Source organism: Solea solea, chromosome 6, assembly GCF_958295425.1.
Source record: "Solea solea chromosome 6, fSolSol10.1, whole genome shotgun sequence".
Classification (NCBI taxonomy): domain Eukaryota; kingdom Metazoa; phylum Chordata; class Actinopteri; order Pleuronectiformes; family Soleidae; genus Solea; species Solea solea.
Window position 1 is genome coordinate 16,172,307 of NC_081139.1, and position 19,254 is coordinate 16,191,560.

The 19,254-nt window shown below is 40.8% G+C and overlaps 1 protein-coding gene across 1 annotated transcript; it reads left to right on the plus strand.

Annotated features, from left to right (window-relative positions):
* LOC131461153 (laminin subunit beta-3-like) lies at positions 1 to 19,222 on the plus strand. Its single transcript, XM_058632187.1, has 23 exons — positions 1 to 69; positions 167 to 203; positions 1,481 to 1,635; positions 6,479 to 6,593; positions 7,291 to 7,364; positions 7,747 to 7,938; positions 8,150 to 8,213; positions 8,296 to 8,486; positions 8,731 to 8,851; positions 9,172 to 9,360; positions 9,474 to 9,629; positions 10,110 to 10,303; positions 10,477 to 10,573; positions 11,702 to 12,080; positions 12,980 to 13,140; positions 13,310 to 13,521; positions 14,671 to 14,877; positions 14,999 to 15,143; positions 15,321 to 15,528; positions 16,554 to 16,695; positions 17,081 to 17,257; positions 17,809 to 17,971; positions 18,246 to 19,222. Exons 2-23 carry the CDS (start codon positions 179 to 181, stop codon positions 18,383 to 18,385), a joined length of 3,507 nt encoding a protein of 1,168 aa, XP_058488170.1. The 5' UTR covers positions 1 to 69; positions 167 to 178; the 3' UTR covers positions 18,386 to 19,222.
* The last annotated feature ends 32 nt before the right edge of the window (positions 19,223 to 19,254 follow it).

Sequence of the window (19,254 nt, forward strand, 5' to 3'; positions counted from 1 at the left end):
CATAAATGAGCAACCAGACGCCAACACACACCTAATCATAGCACAAAGTGATAGAGAAGCGGCTGCCGGGTGAGTCTCACCGTCACACTTACCGTCAAGTGGCTTTGCTCCTGTTGCTGTGTGCTGACCTCACCTGATGTTCTGCTTTGTTGTTTTTCTCTCACAGGAGGAACACAACATGCGGATACTTTTTCTTGTAGCTGGTAAGATTTACAGTCTTTCACTTTTTCAATTCAATATGTAAATTGTGTCTCTGTAAGTTTGCCTTGCAGCTTTTTTTTATTTGCACCACATGTATGAGCGCTTTAAAAAAGGTAAAACGTTTTTGAGTCGAGAGAAAGCATGTTTTTCATTCTGCAGCACCCAGTTAAACGGTTCACCTTTCTAGCCGGGAGGAGGAAGTAATATGAAGCTGCTGCAAGTGATTGGCTGGAATGAGAACTTGCATACCCTGGTCAAGATGGCACATGTTTAAAAAGCTCTCTGTGTCTGTTTCAAAGGCTCATAACCAGAACTTTATCTAATATACTCTCAAATACTTTATAAAATGAAACTAAATACAGCTTGTTGAAATAGAAACTGAATCCAAAAACTGCTTGTCAGTGCCAATCATTCATCAATCAAACCATTATGTTTTAATCCAAAGCACAAGAAAGTATTATTTTTGATGAATGCAGCTATTGCTTTTGCAGTGAGAACACTGTGCCACAGAACTGTACATACTTTATCTATGTGGTTAAGTTTGTGTACTGTCACAGTATAATATAATATAATCGTGTTAGTGTTAAGTCACCAACTGATGGACATCACATTATAACACTATATAGTACAACCTTTATTTTATTATAACTAACAAATACAGCTGCAATAGTGAGAAATCACAAGATATGTGGCACCAGTTGGCTTCTTTGGTACAGATGTTACCACATAAAGTCACTTCTGACCTAATTTGTGACCTAACCTCTGTCTTTGCTCAACATGTCCATTAAAGACAAGAGGTGAATGTGGCAGAAATAAACATACTTGTTCCTGACAGGCCTCGCTACCACGTAAACCAACTATTTACTTACTGCTCTTGCCTTGTTAATAACACCTGGTGTTTGGGTGCTAACAACCACCATTTTTCATGAATGTTTATCACGTTTTTCATGTATTTATTGTGTGTTTAATGTCAACATAATCGACCTTTAGAAAAACAAATTACGGCTGAAAGTTTAGCATATCACAGACTTAATTTAGCATTTGAAATCACTTCATTACTGGAACGTTCTTCGCTCATTAGGGTCTGTCATTGAGAACGCAGCAGACCTTATGGATCATTGTTCGGGATCAGTCCATTCTTTTACAAAATATCGATTCCGCCTTAGTCGTTCTTCAGAATTGACTGAGAACTGTCACATAAATGTTATGAATTATTGAGAAATGTCATATACTGTAGTTATATTACATTGTAATATTGCAACTTGTGTCCTCCTTACAGCCTTAGCTGCATTATCACAGGCCCAAACTGACTGCTCACGGGGAGCTTGCTACCCACCCAGCAGCGACCTGCTCCTGGGCAGATCTCACAAGCTCCATGCCACTTCTACCTGCGGCCTCACCGGCTCCGAGGTCTACTGCACTCCATATCATCTGGTAAGAGCTATATTTAAAGGTCATTTAATTTCTCTGCATCTCCAATTGGCACTGTATTTGTGTACAGTTAAATGTGAGGCCTCATTAGTCTAAATGAGTAACAGAGATAAAAAAAAAAAAAAAAGAAGTTGCTTCAATGTGAAATGATTTCATTAAAGTTGATAGCAGTCCCAGTTGTGTTCAGCCGGGTCGCGCTGGGGTCTCCACAGGGGTTTTGCACAGCCAGAAGATGAGTGATGTGGAGGTCATGGTTAACAGACAGACAGACAGACTGTGGTGGTTTTGGCTGCTTCCTGTCCATTTGTGAAACAGTCTGGATTCAGAGCCAGATCTCTATGTGGCAACTGTACTCTTTGACCGATGTCTGAATCAGCACTGCTGCCTCAGCACAAACCTTTCATGATGATTTTGAAATACGGGCTTGAATTGTCCACAGAGCATTTGGCTTTCAGTAAGCAAGAGTCAGGCCTGTGCAATTATTTGCTCATAAAGAGAGAAAAGCGAGATGATTTTCTTTTTCTTAGATAAAGAGGTTGAACAAGGTCAACCGAGATGAATCCTTACCATTTGTTACAAAGTTACAAGACTGTAACTAAGAGTAAAGAAAGTTGTCATCCCGTTCCAAATACTTCCAGGTAACGTCCTCTATAATTTGTGTTGCAGTATGTTGTGTTTTGTGTCTTACAGTGTTTACAGCATGGTAGGAAGAAAGTCATGGGTGTTCTGTGGTATATAATTACCATAATGCTAAGCCAAACCATCCCACCTGATTCGACACGGTTTTTATAGTTATGGTACACATTTCCATGCTCCACAAATTAGAAACGTTGACAGTCAACCTGAGGTTAGTGTAAACTACTAAACTACTGTTTGTAAAAATGGACGTAGTTTGTTAGCCTCAAGATTTGCTATTTGACCGGTAGTTTTTGCAACTGGAAATTTACGGATATCATCTACAACCAGGCATCAATACCATCAAGGTAGATAGGACGATGCCAGCTGTCAATCACTCTGCAGTCCATTCAAATGTGCAGTGCATTATCATTTATTTTCCTGTAAATGGAAACATGATTTACAAATATATGTGGCTTCTACAAGAGCTTGAAGCATAAATTCACAGTCTCGTAGCTTGTGGTGAGTCAACGTAGATGTTTGGTATGGAATGAGATGTGTTCCTCTGCACTGCTACACTCTATTTGACTAAACTTTCCAAAAGTATATGCAATGGCAAGTCAAAGGGTGTAGCTTAATTCTTCTAAAATTTATTTCAGCGATTATGTTACAGTTTAATCCTCAGTAAAAATCCCGTAAACCCAGCCTATAGCAGACACTGAAAAACAGAAGATATTGTTTGTATTGATGTTACATAGTCTTCATACCACAGTGAATGTGCTCAGTGTTGACATTTGCCTCAGGGAAAGGATACTTGTGCTAGGTGTGGACTTTTTCCTTTTTTTTATGTGCACCACTCCTTGTCCAGACAGGGAGAGGCTGTATCCCGACACTGACACATAGAAATTCATACACGTATTTATGACTGGTGCAATCAAAAGTGTAGAAAGTGTTGGTGATGTTTCATCACAGTACTGCCATAACTTAGTTGAATAATAACTGACTTGATTAAAAGTGAAGCGTCTGGAACAGAAATTGACACATTCTATTGATGTGAGAATCATGACGATTATTGGATTTTTGGTGGCACTTCATATTACAGTTCATTAATAACACGTTAACAATATGTTATCATATATTATTTTTGTATCTATATTCAAACTTGTGCCATTGCATTCTTTAAAATCATATATGATGGCGATAGGGTTGGAAGAACGTGTCGTCCTCTAACCAAAGACATTTAACCCCAGATTACTCCTGGTGTTTGTGACCAGAGCCGTTCCAAGGCACAAGCGAGCTAAGGGGCCCCCAGAGCATTATTTTATTTAATCGCGCTTATAAGACAATAATTTTTTACATAGTTTTTAGACAAAAGTTGCACTTATTTGTGAATCTACCCGGCTGACTACATTACATTACATGTCATCTAGCCGACACTTTTATCCAAAGCGACTTACAATGGAACATGGACTTACAATCAGTCAGGGGTGGGATCGAACTAGCGACCATGAAGTCTTTTCGCATACAGGGTACCGGTCTTAACCACTGAGCCACTCCACCACCTGAGCCATGTTTTTTTTAGTTATTTAGTTCAAGTTAAGTTATTATACTTTCTTTGTAGTTTTTACTTAATTATTTAATGATAATATAATAATTTAGTTTATGTTGTTGTAGCCCTTTAATTGTTGTTGTTGCATTAAAAAAAAAAAATCAAAACTAGTTATTAAGTCATTATCATTGTTACAATTAATGCATTGCAATCTATTGTATTATTTTGTTACTTTTTATGAGGCCGACACCATATTCACCTCTTAGTCTTTATTTGTCCACACTGGCACACAATCAGTCTATATTGGAAACTGATATCTGCAACAGACAGCAATAATTCTGTTTGTTTATTCATGTGCGCCTGTGCTCATGAAGTGTTCACAGTCAACGTTAGTTAAAATGTAACCCGAACCTCCTCAGTGCCACTGAACATGCACACACACTGTTACACTGTAATTAAGCCAACTTTTTTTCATAATGGACTTTGCACTCTCACTGACTGTCAAAATACACATTCATCTGATAAAGACTCCTGGAAATGATTGTGTTTGAGGTGACACCACAGGGCTTTGAACCTACATGTTTCCAAGTTAAGAAGAATGTACCTAACGTGCTTTACTCAGGTTACAATGTGTACTGTTTTGACACACATTCAAGCTTCATGTATTAACACTGAACGGAGCTCAGTACTAGTTAGCCTTTACGTGTAAGTTATCCATTAATCTAGACAATAAATGTGTTCAAATTTAACATTTAACATTTAGTAACAATTTTGTTCACCCATTTTCATTTCAACACCTTTGGACAACTTTGCATGCATAAATTAGTTTTAAATATAACATGTAGTAGCCCAGTGATTATTCTTATTATTATTATAAGAAGAACAAGAAGAAGAACAAGAACAGCAATTCATTTATAACAACATGATTTTTCCTGTGTCCCCTCAGTTAAAAAAAAAAAAACATTCAGTGACCCGAGACACGTAGCCGAGGGCCAAAAACCTTGTTATTGAACTTTTCTCTACAGGGAATGCAGCCATGATTTGCGTGCCACAGTGCCAGCCACGTGCAGGTGGGCAGCCACTAAATACTGCTGACTTGACTGGTGGAAGCTCTCAGTCATTAGAGGAGAATTGTCCTTGTACATACATTCATAAACATTTAACATTGTAACTTTGATGCAATGGGTTTGTGTGCACATGTATATGCAGGCGTCACACTTCTTCAAATCAGATTCTATCAACATTACACCAAATATCTATTATCACTACTATGCATTGGGTTAGGGCTTCTATACATGTCTGTGTGTTGTCACCATCGACTGTGTGAGTGCCTTGCAATTTTATACATTTTTGATATTAAATATTGCAAAAGGTGGATGCAAGTGCAGGACACAATACACAGGAAGGGTTCAGACAAAACAGTTTGATCCACGGGAAGGCAATCACACAAGGCAAAGGTTTCCAAAACCCTGGCTCTTTAAAGCAGAATCTAACCAAAGTCATACACACTGGAGAAAACATAAGAAGGATTGATAGAAAGCTTGCAAGTTGCAGACAAGAACATTTGGCAGGGAGAGACAGAGGGGATAATGAGGAACAGGTGGAACTGATTGGGGAGTGGCACGCCATCACTGTGCAGGGAGAGGATCTGAACACAGGTGACAGTCATTGACAAATTAGAACAACAGGAAGTAAAGCTAACTGAAATGAGTGAAGCACAAAAGGAACAAAAGGAATATGCAAGAGGAAGCGCTACAACATAGGACTGCAAACCAGAAATAGAAAGGCAAAAAACACAATGCAAGACAAAAAAAAACCCTTTCGATAACTTTTTGCCTTTGATGTTGGTATGACAAACGCACTCAGACTCGTTTCCGAAGCTTGCAAATCACCAAGATGGGGCGCTATAGAGCCCTGGTGCTAGGCACAAGTCCGAGCACTATGACAAAATTATATATTTTCGCCACACCTGACCTCCATGCCAAGTTTCCAGAGTTTTCATGCATGTTAACCCCCTCAAAAATGACCGTTTCGGCCCCTGGTGTTCATGCTCGGGCCCTTATAATTAATAATAATCAAAAGGCCGATTAAGAATAATCAAAGCCAAAATGAAAAACCTCTGTAAAATAAAGCCTTTTCTTAAAGCACACATAAAAGGCTTATTTTGCCAAATTATTTGAGGTTTTTTAAGATACACTTATACAAACTTAATTCTAAGTGTTAATTAATTCATTTCTACCAAGAAACCCTCTTACATATTGCACACTGGACCTTTAAAGTGGCTTGATTAAAGACAGGACAATAATACAGTGAAGTGTTTTATGAAATTGAGTGACAGATCTGTCATTCTATCTGACAAAAGTTTAAACTGTGTGTGTAAGGTGTCACATACTCTGTCCACATCTCACTTTATTGGGGCAAAGTGCATGCTATGTATTCAACAGGTCAGTCCAAACACCCATTAGGATCACCAGGGACATTGATTTTGTGTCCCTCTGTCCACTGTGTGACCTGCTCAGTGACACAGCAGCTTATCTACAGATCATATCAGGTCTCAGGTCCAGGTCTCAGGTCCAGGTTCAGGACAAACACCTAACTCTGAGATATTTCCAAATAATAATGCAATAGTGCTGGAAAAAGTCCATTATTGCTGCTAATGTGTTTGTGTTCTGTTGTTTTTAGGGGAGGATGAAGTGTTGTCCATGTGACTCCAGGAACCCAAACGGTCCTCTGGCCCACACTCTCCAGGAAGTCCTGTCCTCCTCTGAACCAGACAGATGGTGGCAGTCCAGGAAAGGTGGGTGTGAAAGAGAGAGAGTTTAAAACTATCATTTATTGAAACAAAAAATCATCTACTTTTTTTGTATCTGTAACAAACAAAAGGAACAACAAAAATGCACAAACAAAGTCAAATACATTTAATCACTAATTAAAACTATAGTGCATAACTTTTAAATGTACAAATATCTGTCGTTCTCCGTATAGCAGTGTTTCAATCTCATGTAGCCTGCTGCACACAGGAAGTGATTTGTTTCCTGTCAAGGCAGACAGAGGCAACAGCAACGTTGCACGTTGTCTGAAAACACAAAGAAGTTCTTATGAAAAGCTGCAGAGGTGAATTATACTACTACTAGTTTGACAGGATAAACACTGAATACACCCAAATGCTCCGATAGGATAGTCACGTCTGATAGTATTGCTTGACAGAGCCCGTTTTCACATGAAAGACGCAGCATACAAATACATCTCGTATAGCAGAATGATAATATCAGCAACAAGAAAAGCTTGAAATAAATATATCTATAAAACTTATTTCATAATCGTTCAAGACATTTAAATTCCCTACACATTCTGAAAACCTCCTATATGCTTCTCATTTTATATACATTTTTTTCAACTCAAAGGTCTGCCTGTAAACGTGTGTTCATCAAATATAAAAATGAATTATTCCGTGAATCCGATGGTAAATGCTGTTCTGCTTGTGTGTCCTGCAGAGGTCAGCCCTGTCAGCCTGCAGCTGGACCTTGACAACCTGTTCCAGCTCGACAACCTGATACTTAGCTTCAAGGTATGAAAGACTCACTGTTTAAAGGGTGCCTGGTTAAAGTGGATGGTGGAGGTTCATCAGATTGCTGTAGAACAGGGTTTCTCAATCCTGCCCTGCATGTTTTAGACATTTCCCTGCTCCGACACACCATTGAGAAGCCCTGCTGTAGAAACATGGTGAAGCAAGATGGTGGCCCCTGTAAAGCAAGGCCTTTGCCTAAAGTACATATAAAAGACTTATTCCAAGGCTATGAAAACCAAACAGTTTTTGTGTAAAAGTGTACCATGTACCATATGATCATATAGTAACCTGATTCATCTTTTGTCTTACTGTGAAACAGTCAACTATAATAATATGAATCTTGATTTATACTATGTCCTTTCTTCTTCCTTTTTCTTTACAGGGTCCCCGGCCCAGTGCCATGGTTATAGAGCGGACTCTAGATAATGGCAAGACATGGAAGCCCGCCCTTTACTTAGCTACTGACTGTCAGGAGACTTTCCCTGATGTCCCCACAGCAACACCTCTCACCCTGGATGAGACGTATTGCCACACACTGACCCCTACTGGAGAAAACCCCTACCAAGACCACACAGTGAGAACAAAGCTTTAAGTCTTTAGATCTTTTATTTTTAGTTTTGCCCCAAACGTTCATTCCCCGGCTTTAAAGACAAAGCCATAGTCATACAAATAGCAGCCAGCAGGCTCACACACACCATTGAGATTATTTGTGAAATAGGAGCAAATCTTCCACAGCTGCTGTGTACAGAATTTAAAAAAATGCTTTTTTTTCTCCTTTCCTCCAGATTGAGTTCAGTCCTTTGCGTCAGTATGCTTACGTTCCAGCTCCCAAAAACCAAAAAATTGAAGGTAACTGTTTCTGTCTCTTTATGGCTCAGAGTGAATTTGGTTAAAGGTGATTGTCTGCTGACTGTCAGTGTCTCGTTCACAGATGTCGCTGGGTTAACGGGGCTGAGGGTGAAACTGGCCGAGCTGGGGGATGTCCCACGTCAACCAGGCAGAGCTCTCAGTAGGTTTTTTGCCCTGAAGGAGATGAGGGTGATGGGCAGCTGTATGTGCCATGGACATGCCAATCGGTGCCTGCCAGATACCGCCGACGACCCACAGTCCAATACCATACAAGTATGTACTGTATACTCAGCTGTGGAGTAGCATGAAAGCACTTTTTGTATTTATTAGCTAGTGCTTTCTTCCTGCTTTCTCCATTTTGTACCAAACTGGGTTATACAGTATGGATATTCTTTCATTGTTTTTGGTGTGAGCTGTAATTGAGATCTGAGTGAATTGATGTGCATGTCTTTGGTACCAGTTGACAGCATCATTAAGTCAGTTCTTCATGAACCCTTCTCCTGTGCGTTCTTTGCAGGTGAATCCTCAGTGTGACTGCCAGCATAACACAGCAGGAATGAACTGTGAGCGCTGTGATGATCTCTACAAAGATCTGCCCTGGAGACCTGCAGAGGAGGGCAACACTCATGCCTGCAAACGTAAGACATCAGCTAAAGGGCAAATCACAGACAGACCAGCAACTACTACTGAGTGTTAAACTACAGGTGTTAAAATCTGTCAGCCCACCAAAACGTAACCAAAACAAAGTTTGGTGCAAGACACAAAGTGCTGGTAGTCTGACATAGCCGAAAATATGCACAATAAAGAAAATGAAATAGCTGTTTTCATTATAAAATACAAACACTCAAAGCACTTGAGTGACAATCGAGATGTTTGGCACGTAGTTAAGTAAAAATCCCTTGATTCATTGTTATAGCCCTAATACTAATACATACTAACCATACTGTCCACTGCGCAGGCTGTGAGTGCAACAACCACTCCCAGCGCTGTCATTTTGACCAGGCGGTGTATGAGGCCAGTGGACGGAAGAGTGGAGGTGTGTGCGAGGCTTGTCAGCACCACACCACCGGACCAAAGTGTGACCAATGTGCTCCAGGTTACCAACGAAACCCCCGCAGCAGAATTGACCAGCCTGATGCCTGTGTTCGTAAGTGTCCCACCAGTGAAATGAAATTGAAATTCTAAGGCCAACAAAACTGAAATCCTCAAAAATATGTGAATGGTGATGATCTCATATTTGTGTTGCTGTGTTCTTTCCAGGCTGTATCTGCAATGTTGAGGGGACAGTGAATGGTGGTCGGTGTGACGACAGCTCAAGCTCATGTCAGTGTAAAGTGAACGTGGAAGGTACTCGTTGTGACCGATGTAAGAGAGGCTTCTTTGGCTTGAGTGACTCCAACCCTCTGGGATGCACCAGTGAGTGAGCCACACGCTTTACCACAGTCTTCTTTTCCACCTCTGCCTGTTTTCAGTTGACTTCAGGTGACTTCATTTGCAGCTTGTTGTTGTTGATATGGCGACACATGGGATGTGACACTGTAGTCTGCTACAGGAAATCTTTGCAGGAGATGAGTGTTATTGGATAGCCATCAGATACCACGTTAATACCAGGTGTAAGGCATGTGGTGAAGCAGTATTCAATCACTATTCAATAACACATTCTAATGGCAGGTGTAACGGGGGCCATAGTCAGAACTGACAGCGTGTGCACCACCAGACTCTAGTTAAGACGCAGATGCTCACTGTCCCTAAAACATTGGCTGAGCTAGGACACAATATTTTATAAACTTAACAATAGTAGACATACAGTGAATAACAACATAATAATAATAATAATAAGTGTGATCAAAGCATCCAGTCCTGCTTCCTGACCCTGATGTTACCCCTGCTGTGCAGAGTGTTCCTGCTCTCTCGACGGCTCCCTGTCAGACGTCTGTGACCCGCTGACCGGCCAGTGTCTCTGTCGTCCCCACTTTCATGGTCAAACCTGTGACGTGTGTTCAAAAGGCTACTGGAAACCAGTTGGGTCAGGACACTGCGAACCCTGTGACTGTGACTCCACCAGATCATACAGTGATACTTGTGACCAGGTACGACTGCTCGAAAGACGTATTAAAAATCTTATACACTAGGTTATAAGCATAATAATGTTAATGTTTGGACATTAAAACAGACCTGTAGCTGTTCACTACCTCTAGTAGTATGCACTGCATTGTCTTTGGGAGTAATGACAGTAAACTCTCTTGTGTCTCCTTCTGACCAGGTGACAGGCCAGTGTCAGTGTAGGCCAGGTTTTGGAGGCCAAAAATGTACAGAGTGCCCAGAGAACACATACGGAGACCCTCTCACTCGCTGCAAACGTGAGTCAACCATTTTTTATATTCTGATTTTTCTATGATTGACTATTTGTTGATTTGTGCAGTGTGGTCATTTTTCCACCCTGTGTTGTATGCAGCTACAGTCAGATCCAAAGAGTTAGGTTTATGCTTGTACAGTTTGAATGTTTAAACTTACAAATGTTCAGCCCAAAGATTCACTTAAAACAAAGGTAAGAACCCAGACACTCAATTCATGTGTGGAGGGGGAGGAACCTAACGAGACACAGGTGGAACTCATTAGCCACAGGTGAGTCACATCAGGGCAGGGCAGATAATTACAAGGGAGGGGAAACTAAACTGAAGTAACTCAAAAGGAGGGAAACTAGGGCGCTGTTCGGCTTGATTTCTGTGTGAGACGTCTCTTCCTGTGACGGGACTCTGGCCAGTCAGCGGCCGGCAGTCTGACTAATCATCGCATAGTACCTGCTTAAGCACACTTGGAACCTCGCCTGAGCAGGTACTAAAAATAGTACCTGGTACCAGGTACTAGGCTATTGGAAATGCTACTTAAACCGTGCCGTGGCGAGGCGAAGCGAGTAGAGCCGGTGGAAATGTGCCATAACTATAAAATAAAACAGGAAACTAACAAGACACAAAAAAAACAATCAACATGCAGAACAACAGAAAATGTGAAGACTATAACAATACAACAGAAATTCATACAGTCATACAGAACCATCAAAGGTCCAAATAACATAAATTCAAGTTATTTAGGCGTCAAGGTCAAAGTAAACAACGAGGAACATAAGTCAGCCTCTCTGCCGCCCCCTGCTGGAACCGGCTCCTAGTGGATTTTAAATCTGCTCCATCCTGCTTTGATCTGTTTCAATGCCCTTTTATAAAAATGTTTTTGTTTTCTTTTATGTTTGCTTTCTTTGTCATAGTCTTAATGCTAAAACTTAAGAAATGTTGAGTTGTTTTGGGGATTAATTTAGGTATGGTCAGTTTACTAAATAATAAATTCACCATTTGTTCTCATGAGCATGAAAAGATGCATCTTTAAGTAACTGTGTTCTTATTTAAAATCATTTTACGCTTATTATGCTGTGTTTATGACTGTGGTACAGCAGTTCAAACACCCTTTTTAACATGTTTTTTTTACTTCCACAGCGTGTCTGTGTGATACAGATGGAACCCTCCCAGGGGTTTGTGACAAGAAAACAGGAGCCTGTTTGTGTCGGCCGGGTGTCACCGGGCCTCGCTGTGACTCCTGCAGTCGAGATCACTGTGACTCCTTCCCTGCCTGCGAGAGATGTCCTTCCTGCTTCTTCACCCTGGATGAACAGAGACGAAACATCAGCTTGGCTTTGGAGAGACTCTCCCCAAGATTGCCCTCACGTCCTGGAGGTGACGTTGATCTTGGAGGAGACTACGGGCCTCGAATCCGGACAATGGAGTCCAAACTGAAACAGATCAAGGATTCCATTGTTCTTCCACCAAGTATTACTGAGCAGATTGAAACTGCACTGTCCAAGCTGCACCAGCTAGGGTGAGTCACTATACCAGTGTGTGAAGTATACTGTATGTGAGGAAGAGGAGGAGAATGAGAGAGCAAATTATCTTATGGTGAATAAATCTGCCTCCTGTGAAAAGTCTGTAGCTGACTTTGCTCGGTCTATTTACACCGCTGTATTTTAACCTTGATAATGGTGTTACTTCAAGAGCACCATATTTTTTCAGGTTGTACTTCGTATTAAAAGGTTTGAGAACCACTGATTTAGGTTTTTTTTTGTTAAGCACACTACCACAACGGCCACTGTTGACCCTGTCAACATCCACTCTCACTGATAACATGGCTGCCGTCATCGACTGAGAGAAAAAATGTTCGCAACTTTACGTAAAAATCTACACCTGCTTAAGTCTATGATATGTTAAGGACATGTTTCCTGCCTGTTCTTGCCATAAAATAGTATTTTCTGATCGGAAACTAAACCATCATTCTTCTACACCATGGACAAAAACAGCTTTTTAGCTTGTGGGGACAGCAGCTGTTGGTCTACTGCTGTGTCATTAGGACATTTTGAGTCACTTTTTCATCTCCAAAAAAAGCATTTTAAACCTTGACCTCACAAGATAACTGATTCCAACTTATTGATGGAGACAGCAGTGGATTAACAATTCCTGTGTACTGTACTATGACGTAAAATCCTGGAATAAATATGCTGTATAACTATGGAAAAACGTGGCTAAAATAATGAATAAGATATTGTGAACTTAAGCAGGTGTAAAGGAGGAGAGCTTTAAGTGGTCGGCTTTTGTGGCAGGTCACACAAGTGGTGTCAATACCTCATACAACGCCACTTCAAAAACCCTAAACTATGTTTAATTTGTGACCTTGTATCATTGACTCACTACTTTATTTTTCTAATTCTTATCGTTGCCTCACAGTGACCAGGTGGACAAGATTGATGAGGACCTTGCACCCCTGCCAAAATCTCCAGGTCTGAACAAAGAGCTGGACAAGCTGCAGGCTCTGCTGGACAGCCTCAACCTGTTGTACAAAGACAAGAAGAGTACAATGGATAACACAGTCAGTCCCAACACTACAGGTAAGAAACAAAGACACCCGATCACTGAGGATAGGGTGTTCCACTGGTGCTTTAATAAGTGAACAAAAGCGGCACAAACAAATCCTGTTGGAGTAGAATGTTGGACTCAACCGTACACACGCTCAGATACAGAGTATAAAATCTACTCACGGTCTGTTTCTCTCCTCAGGAGCTTTTACTGCTATCAAGAATGCCTATGATGAGTCGACAGGTGCTGCTAAGAAAGTAAATGACACTGAAAACACGGTGAAGGAGTCCGCTGATGTCAGAAAAGACACTAAGGATCTTCAGAACAAAGTGCAGCCAGCCAACACCAGAGATTTGAACAAGCTGAATGAGAAGATGGCTTCCCAGCCTGACCTCACACCTGTTGCCAAAAAGGTAGCTATACCTGCCCTGACATCTTTGAATATTCATCATGTGAATGAATATCTCCACTGTTTGTCGCCCAACATCAGAACATTTGATTCTTAACATCTTGTTTGACAGTCAATTTTCTAATGTTGCCTTGAGAAAGTGAAGTTGTGCTTTTATTTCCACACGTTTGGACTGTTGTGATGGACTTTACTCAGGTCCTAGCCAGAAGACAATCTCCTGTCTCCAGCTAGAATAAAATGTGACTGCCAAGCTACTAACCAACAGATCTTCTGATGAGGGTCTTTTAGTTGTTCCCCCGACTTGTCTAGACTGGGCATTTTCGGTCCGGGCCCCCCAGTTTTGGAACTCCCTTCCCTGTAGATCTCAGACAAGCAAATTCTGTTTCAACTTTTAAGCCACTTCTTAAAACCCACTTTTTTTTTAAAGCGCCTTCCAATAGTAGTTGTTTTTATTTATTACTTTTACTACATTATTTTAACACAGTTTTCTTGTTTAATTATATTGACACTGTAGCACCAGGTGGCAGTGGCCATCACTCTGTTCATCACAGAAAATCCTCTCCCTCGCTAAGCAACAGTAGAAAGAATCCCTTGGCGGGCCACGTCCAAATAAAACCTTCTCTATTCACAGTGAAAAGAGACTAAAAGTAGTTTTCTAAATGACACAATAGAACATGTTTCTGCTTTACATACAATACAATAAATGAAGGTGAAGAACACAGTCAATTGTAAAAAAGACTCACTGTAAATCTCCTTCAGAATGCATTGCTCTGTATTGTCTCAATACAATGCAATATCAACAGTGACAGTCTCTAACAGGTTAAACTTTGAAAGTGTATGAAGAGTTGATTATAATGCTCCATTGCTCCCGGGCCCAGTTTGTGGCCAGGGGTTCTTCAACAGGATATAGGGGAAATAGGGACCCCTGCATCAAACAAACGCAAGCTATTGCAATAGACCTTTTTAGAGGGTTTCCAACTAAGCTGCCATTGCATTCTCCTGTACAGAGGTGATCACAAAATTTAAGGGGGTTCTCAAAACATGTTTGTCTGCATGAAAATAATTATCTTCTTGTCAGTTTCACCTGCAACACCCCTGTTTTAGTTTCTCCCTTTAAATCGCCATGTTTTTTTTCTGTCTGTCATTGTTTCAGGTGTGTGGCAGCGATCGCTCAGAGCCCTGCACCCCGCTAAAGTGTGAGGGAGGGGCGTTGTGTCCAGTGGATGGAGCCCCAACTTGTGAAAAGGGGAAACAGTGTGTGGGCGCTCTGCCACTGAGCAAGAGAGCGACGGATGATGCTAAGGACGCGAAGGACCGACTGGACAAGCTCTCTGCAAAGATCACAGATGCTGCAGAGAAGGTGCATGCACACTTTTTCTCTCTTTTGCTTCACAGTCACATTACTATTCCTCTCCATCATTAAAGATTATGAAACAGTTTATCGATTGTGAAGTTTTGTGTTTCTGTTAACTTCCTTACAGCTCCAGGATACACAGGACACAACCAATCAGGTGAGAGAGTCTGCAGAGAAGCTGTCCAATAAGATGAAGCAGACCAGAGACGAGATAGATGACGACTTAAAGGAGACGAGAGATGTTGTGAAAGAGCTCAAAGACTTCCTGTCAGGTGAAGACTATTCATAGTTTCCCAAATTTGTTTAGATGAGGGCCCACTTTTTAGAAATGACAAAACCAATATCTGGAAATGAATGACATACTGTTTGTGTTGAAGCAAAGTTAAGTTCATATACTGTATTTTACTCTTTGTTTTTTTTTTCACCTTTTCTCATTTTGGTTTGTTCAGACCCTTCCTCTAACCTGACCCAAATCCAGAATGTGAGCGACTGGATCCTGAAAGCCAAGCTGCCTCTCAACCTGGCTGCTCTGAAGAGGAAACTGGATGAGCTGAAGAACCTGGCAGCTAATCTGCCGGACAGCACGGCTGTGCTGAAGGAGGCTGAGCCACAGCTGGAAATAGCAAAGAAACTGCTGAAGGAGGCCCAGGACGCCAGGTGGGCCTTCACTCATCACACATATCACAAAAATTTCAACACAAATCTCCCACACATTGTCATATTTATTTGTTTGTGGAATCAAACAGTATGGTATGGACATAAACTCACATAGCAGTTTGTTAGGGACATCTGTACGGCAGATACAGGTGAGGAGCATCAATCAAACACCAGGATAACTGATGTGATGTCAGAGACTTTGACCGTGACATGATCATTGGTTTGAGTGTTTCTGAGGCTGCTGATATTTTACAAAAACATGAAACATCCAGGGAGCAGCAGATCACCAGAGAATGATCTGCATCACAACATGACCAACCTTAAGGTGGATGTTAAAGATATAATTTGGTACAACACTGAATTAAAATATATAAATATAATAAGACTAATGTAGACATACATTCTGAGTAGTCTACTTACGTTGGCAAAATATTTCCAAAACTCTTGAAATCCATATGTAACTTTATTTCTATTCACCTCTCTGTGACATCATCTGCTATGACTTCTGTCACAAACCCCATATTAACATCAGAGGGAAGAAGGAAATACTTGGTGTTAATTTTTGTTACTTTTAGTACTTATTGACATTTGGAAATAAGGGAACCATCCCGCACTGCATCCTGATGTCATCAAACTTGTTATTTTGGTATGGTTTTGATTGAAAGACCCCTATAGTGAAAGAAGTTCCACGCTGTGCATTTTTTAACTATTGTCCACAGTTGGTTTCTAAATCACTTTTTGATTGTTATCTGTTGAAGTCCTCTTCACTACCTGATAGCCAACAATAAATGAAGTTGTCTGGAAAAAAACATGGAAAAAAAGCTGCCAAAGTAAGAAAGTTTACGTGGTAGCTGATGCAACCGATAACATCATCAAATCTATTCCCTCAGTAGCCGAGTAGAGTGCTGTGAGCTGTGATAGCTTTGTAGAAAGTGTGTACATCTTATCTGACTCACCTGCAGAAACATGATCATAATGAATCACATTAACCAACGAACACATATTCACTGGTTGCACATTCACAGGGACAAAGCACTGAAAGTCAAGGGCGATGTGGATGGGCTGCTGCCGGGGTTGGGCTCAGCAGAGGACTCCCTCGCTGACCTGGAGGACAAACTGAAGGACAGTTTGTATCTCATAGACAACCTGAACAACAACCTGACTAAGGTAGGAAAACCTGGATCGAACAGTGAGACGACATGGTGGCCCATTTATTGCAGTTTTGATGCCATTTTCATATATGAAAGAAGCTGTCTATTTAAAATTCTCCTTCGTCCAGGTCATATATATCATACATATTGGAGATATTAATTAACAACTAAGATCAGATTCAGGGTTAAGCCAAAAGAAATGCCACTGCTCAACACACAAGGAGACAAGCCCATATCAGCCATTTTGTTATATTATTATATAATAATTAGTTAATTAGCTTGATTTGAGTTTCAAACTGGTAAAGCACCTTGTTACCTTGTGTTGAAAAGCATTGTAAGTTTATGATTATTGTTATTATAGCCTGGCATTATTGAGATAACGGGTGGCTGTCTTTATGCAGGTCCATGAGCAGCTGACCCCAGCAGAGAAGACTCTGGATGATATTTCCACAATGATAAATCCCATGAAACCTCAACTGGTCCAGCTGAAAGACCTGCTGCAGAATGGAGACAAGGAGGCCCAGGACGCACTGGAAGACGCAGACAAAGCTGAGGATGAAGCGGAGGCTGGAAATAAGGTGAGAGACCTTGCTATAGATGTGACAGTGAAAATATCAACATTCATTTTTGCAAGGGCGTTTGCTTGGAATCAGGACTTGAGGTTACAGGCGAAGATTATCGTAGCTACTGATGTTTTTCAAACTGAAATAGTTAGAGGTCCGGTATGTAAGAATTGGTGATATCTAATGGTGAGACTGCAAAGGGATGACTCCTCTGCTCCTTTCATAAGTGCATCAGGGAACTATGGTGGCCTTTCCTTAGTAGATAGAATGTTGCCTTTCATAGTAGGCTATCCACTTCAAAATGTGAGACACACACTCTGACTTGTTCATCCTTTTAAATGTCAACTGATGTTTGCTTTTAGAATAAATCTAAGGTAATTTTGCAGTGAAATACCGTACATGCGAAAGGCTTTGCATTTAAAAACACATCAATACAGATAACAGAGTCATTCACACAATCAAAGGCGAATGCAAGTCACTAAGAATCTAAAACACATAAAAACAAGAGGGGAGGAAACAATACATCACCAATGTGTAAATGAAGAAACATTTGTGTGTGTGTTCAGGACCTGTCGTCCCTGGAGAAACAGCTGGCACTTCTTAAAGACAAGATTCCAGCCACTGGCACTGGTGGAGAGGCGGGTTCACCCGGGGAACGACTGACGAAGCTGCAGCAGGATGCTGGAGCTCTGGGCAACACCACAGCAGACATGATAAAGGATCTTGACGGTAATGCAGCGAAAGAATCCCAACACAAGTCCACATGTCAAAGACATTTCTTTTTCTTGTTCAAGTAAATTAAATTTTAAAATGAAATTGGACAGTATCATAAATTTGGGTTTTCTGTTCAGTTAAGTTTGCTGTGAATTAGTATTAGTAGTATTAATCTCTTTTTCTACAAAGGAATTGGGTCATGATAGTTTGTTATCTTCATCAAAGCTGCGGTAAGGAGATGATCAGATAAACGGCAGTGTTTTTACTCCTTGTACTTGTCTTTTCCCAGGTAAGGCAGATTCCCTGAGAGGGCTTCAGGATCAGGTCCTTCAGAAGTCAACAAAGTTGGAAGGACTGGAAGATAAGGTCAAAAAGCTTTTGTCCCAACTTCGAGAGAAAGCCGACGACCTGAGCACCTGTCGGGGCTGAGAGCTGCCGAACATGAGAGGCTTTTCATACCAGCACTTCAAACTACAGTATCTTCACACTTCACACCTCCTGCTGTCACATACAGTCTCCTCCCCTAACACTGGAACACTGCTTTAACTCTTCTCTGTGACATAATGCATCACCTCTGGCAGTCAAAGGATTGCGGTTTGAAGGATATTGGATGGATGGTTCAGGGAGTAAATTACGTCTTTTCTTTTTTGAAATGACTCCTGGAATGTACTAAGTACTAAAGATCAAGTAAGTGGAGGTTCTCTACTAAATATCAATATAACACGTGTGGAGAGGGTTATCCATGTGTGTAAAAACCTTCTAAAAGCAGTTTTAACAGTATAAATAAATGATAAACAGTCTATTTACAGTATATAGCACCTTTCCAGTCTTTTCAACCACTTAAAGCACTTTACAGTTTTGCCACCTACCTGTTCACACCCATTCAAATGCAACTATTGTATTATGCAGCATTTTGTTTCCCACCATACATTCACCACACACTGCTCGCGCAGGCATCAGGTGCAGAGTGCAGTTCAGTTTCATGCCCAAGAACAGTTCGGCACATGGACAAGAAAAGCCAGGGATCAAACCACCAACCTTTTGGTTAGTGGACAAAATAGTTTTGAAAGCCACACCAGCCCAACTATATTGTCCATATTTGTTTTAATTTTCATAATCTAGCTCATTTCACAGCATGTGGCTTGTTTGTGGCAGCTCTGCAAGAACCAAAGCATGTTTTTGTGATATATTCCTCAGCAATGAATGTGTTTCATGTTTTCTCTGTTGTTTGTATAAAAGTATTTAAATAAAAGCTTGTTTACTACACCTTTTGTTTTATGCCTTTAGGTTTCATAGCA

Excerpts from the sequence above, each read along its gene's own strand:
- LOC131461153 (XM_058632187.1), top strand. The coding sequence starts at position 179 with ATGCGGATACTTTTTCTTGTAGCTG. Across the intron at positions 9,630-10,109 it reads CAACCCTCTGGGATGCACCA|AGTGTTCCTGCTCTCTCGAC; the intron begins GTGAGTGAGCCA and ends CCTGCTGTGCAG. Across the intron at positions 17,258-17,808 it reads AAGCGGAGGCTGGAAATAAG|GACCTGTCGTCCCTGGAGAA; the intron begins GTGAGAGACCTT and ends GTGTGTGTTCAG.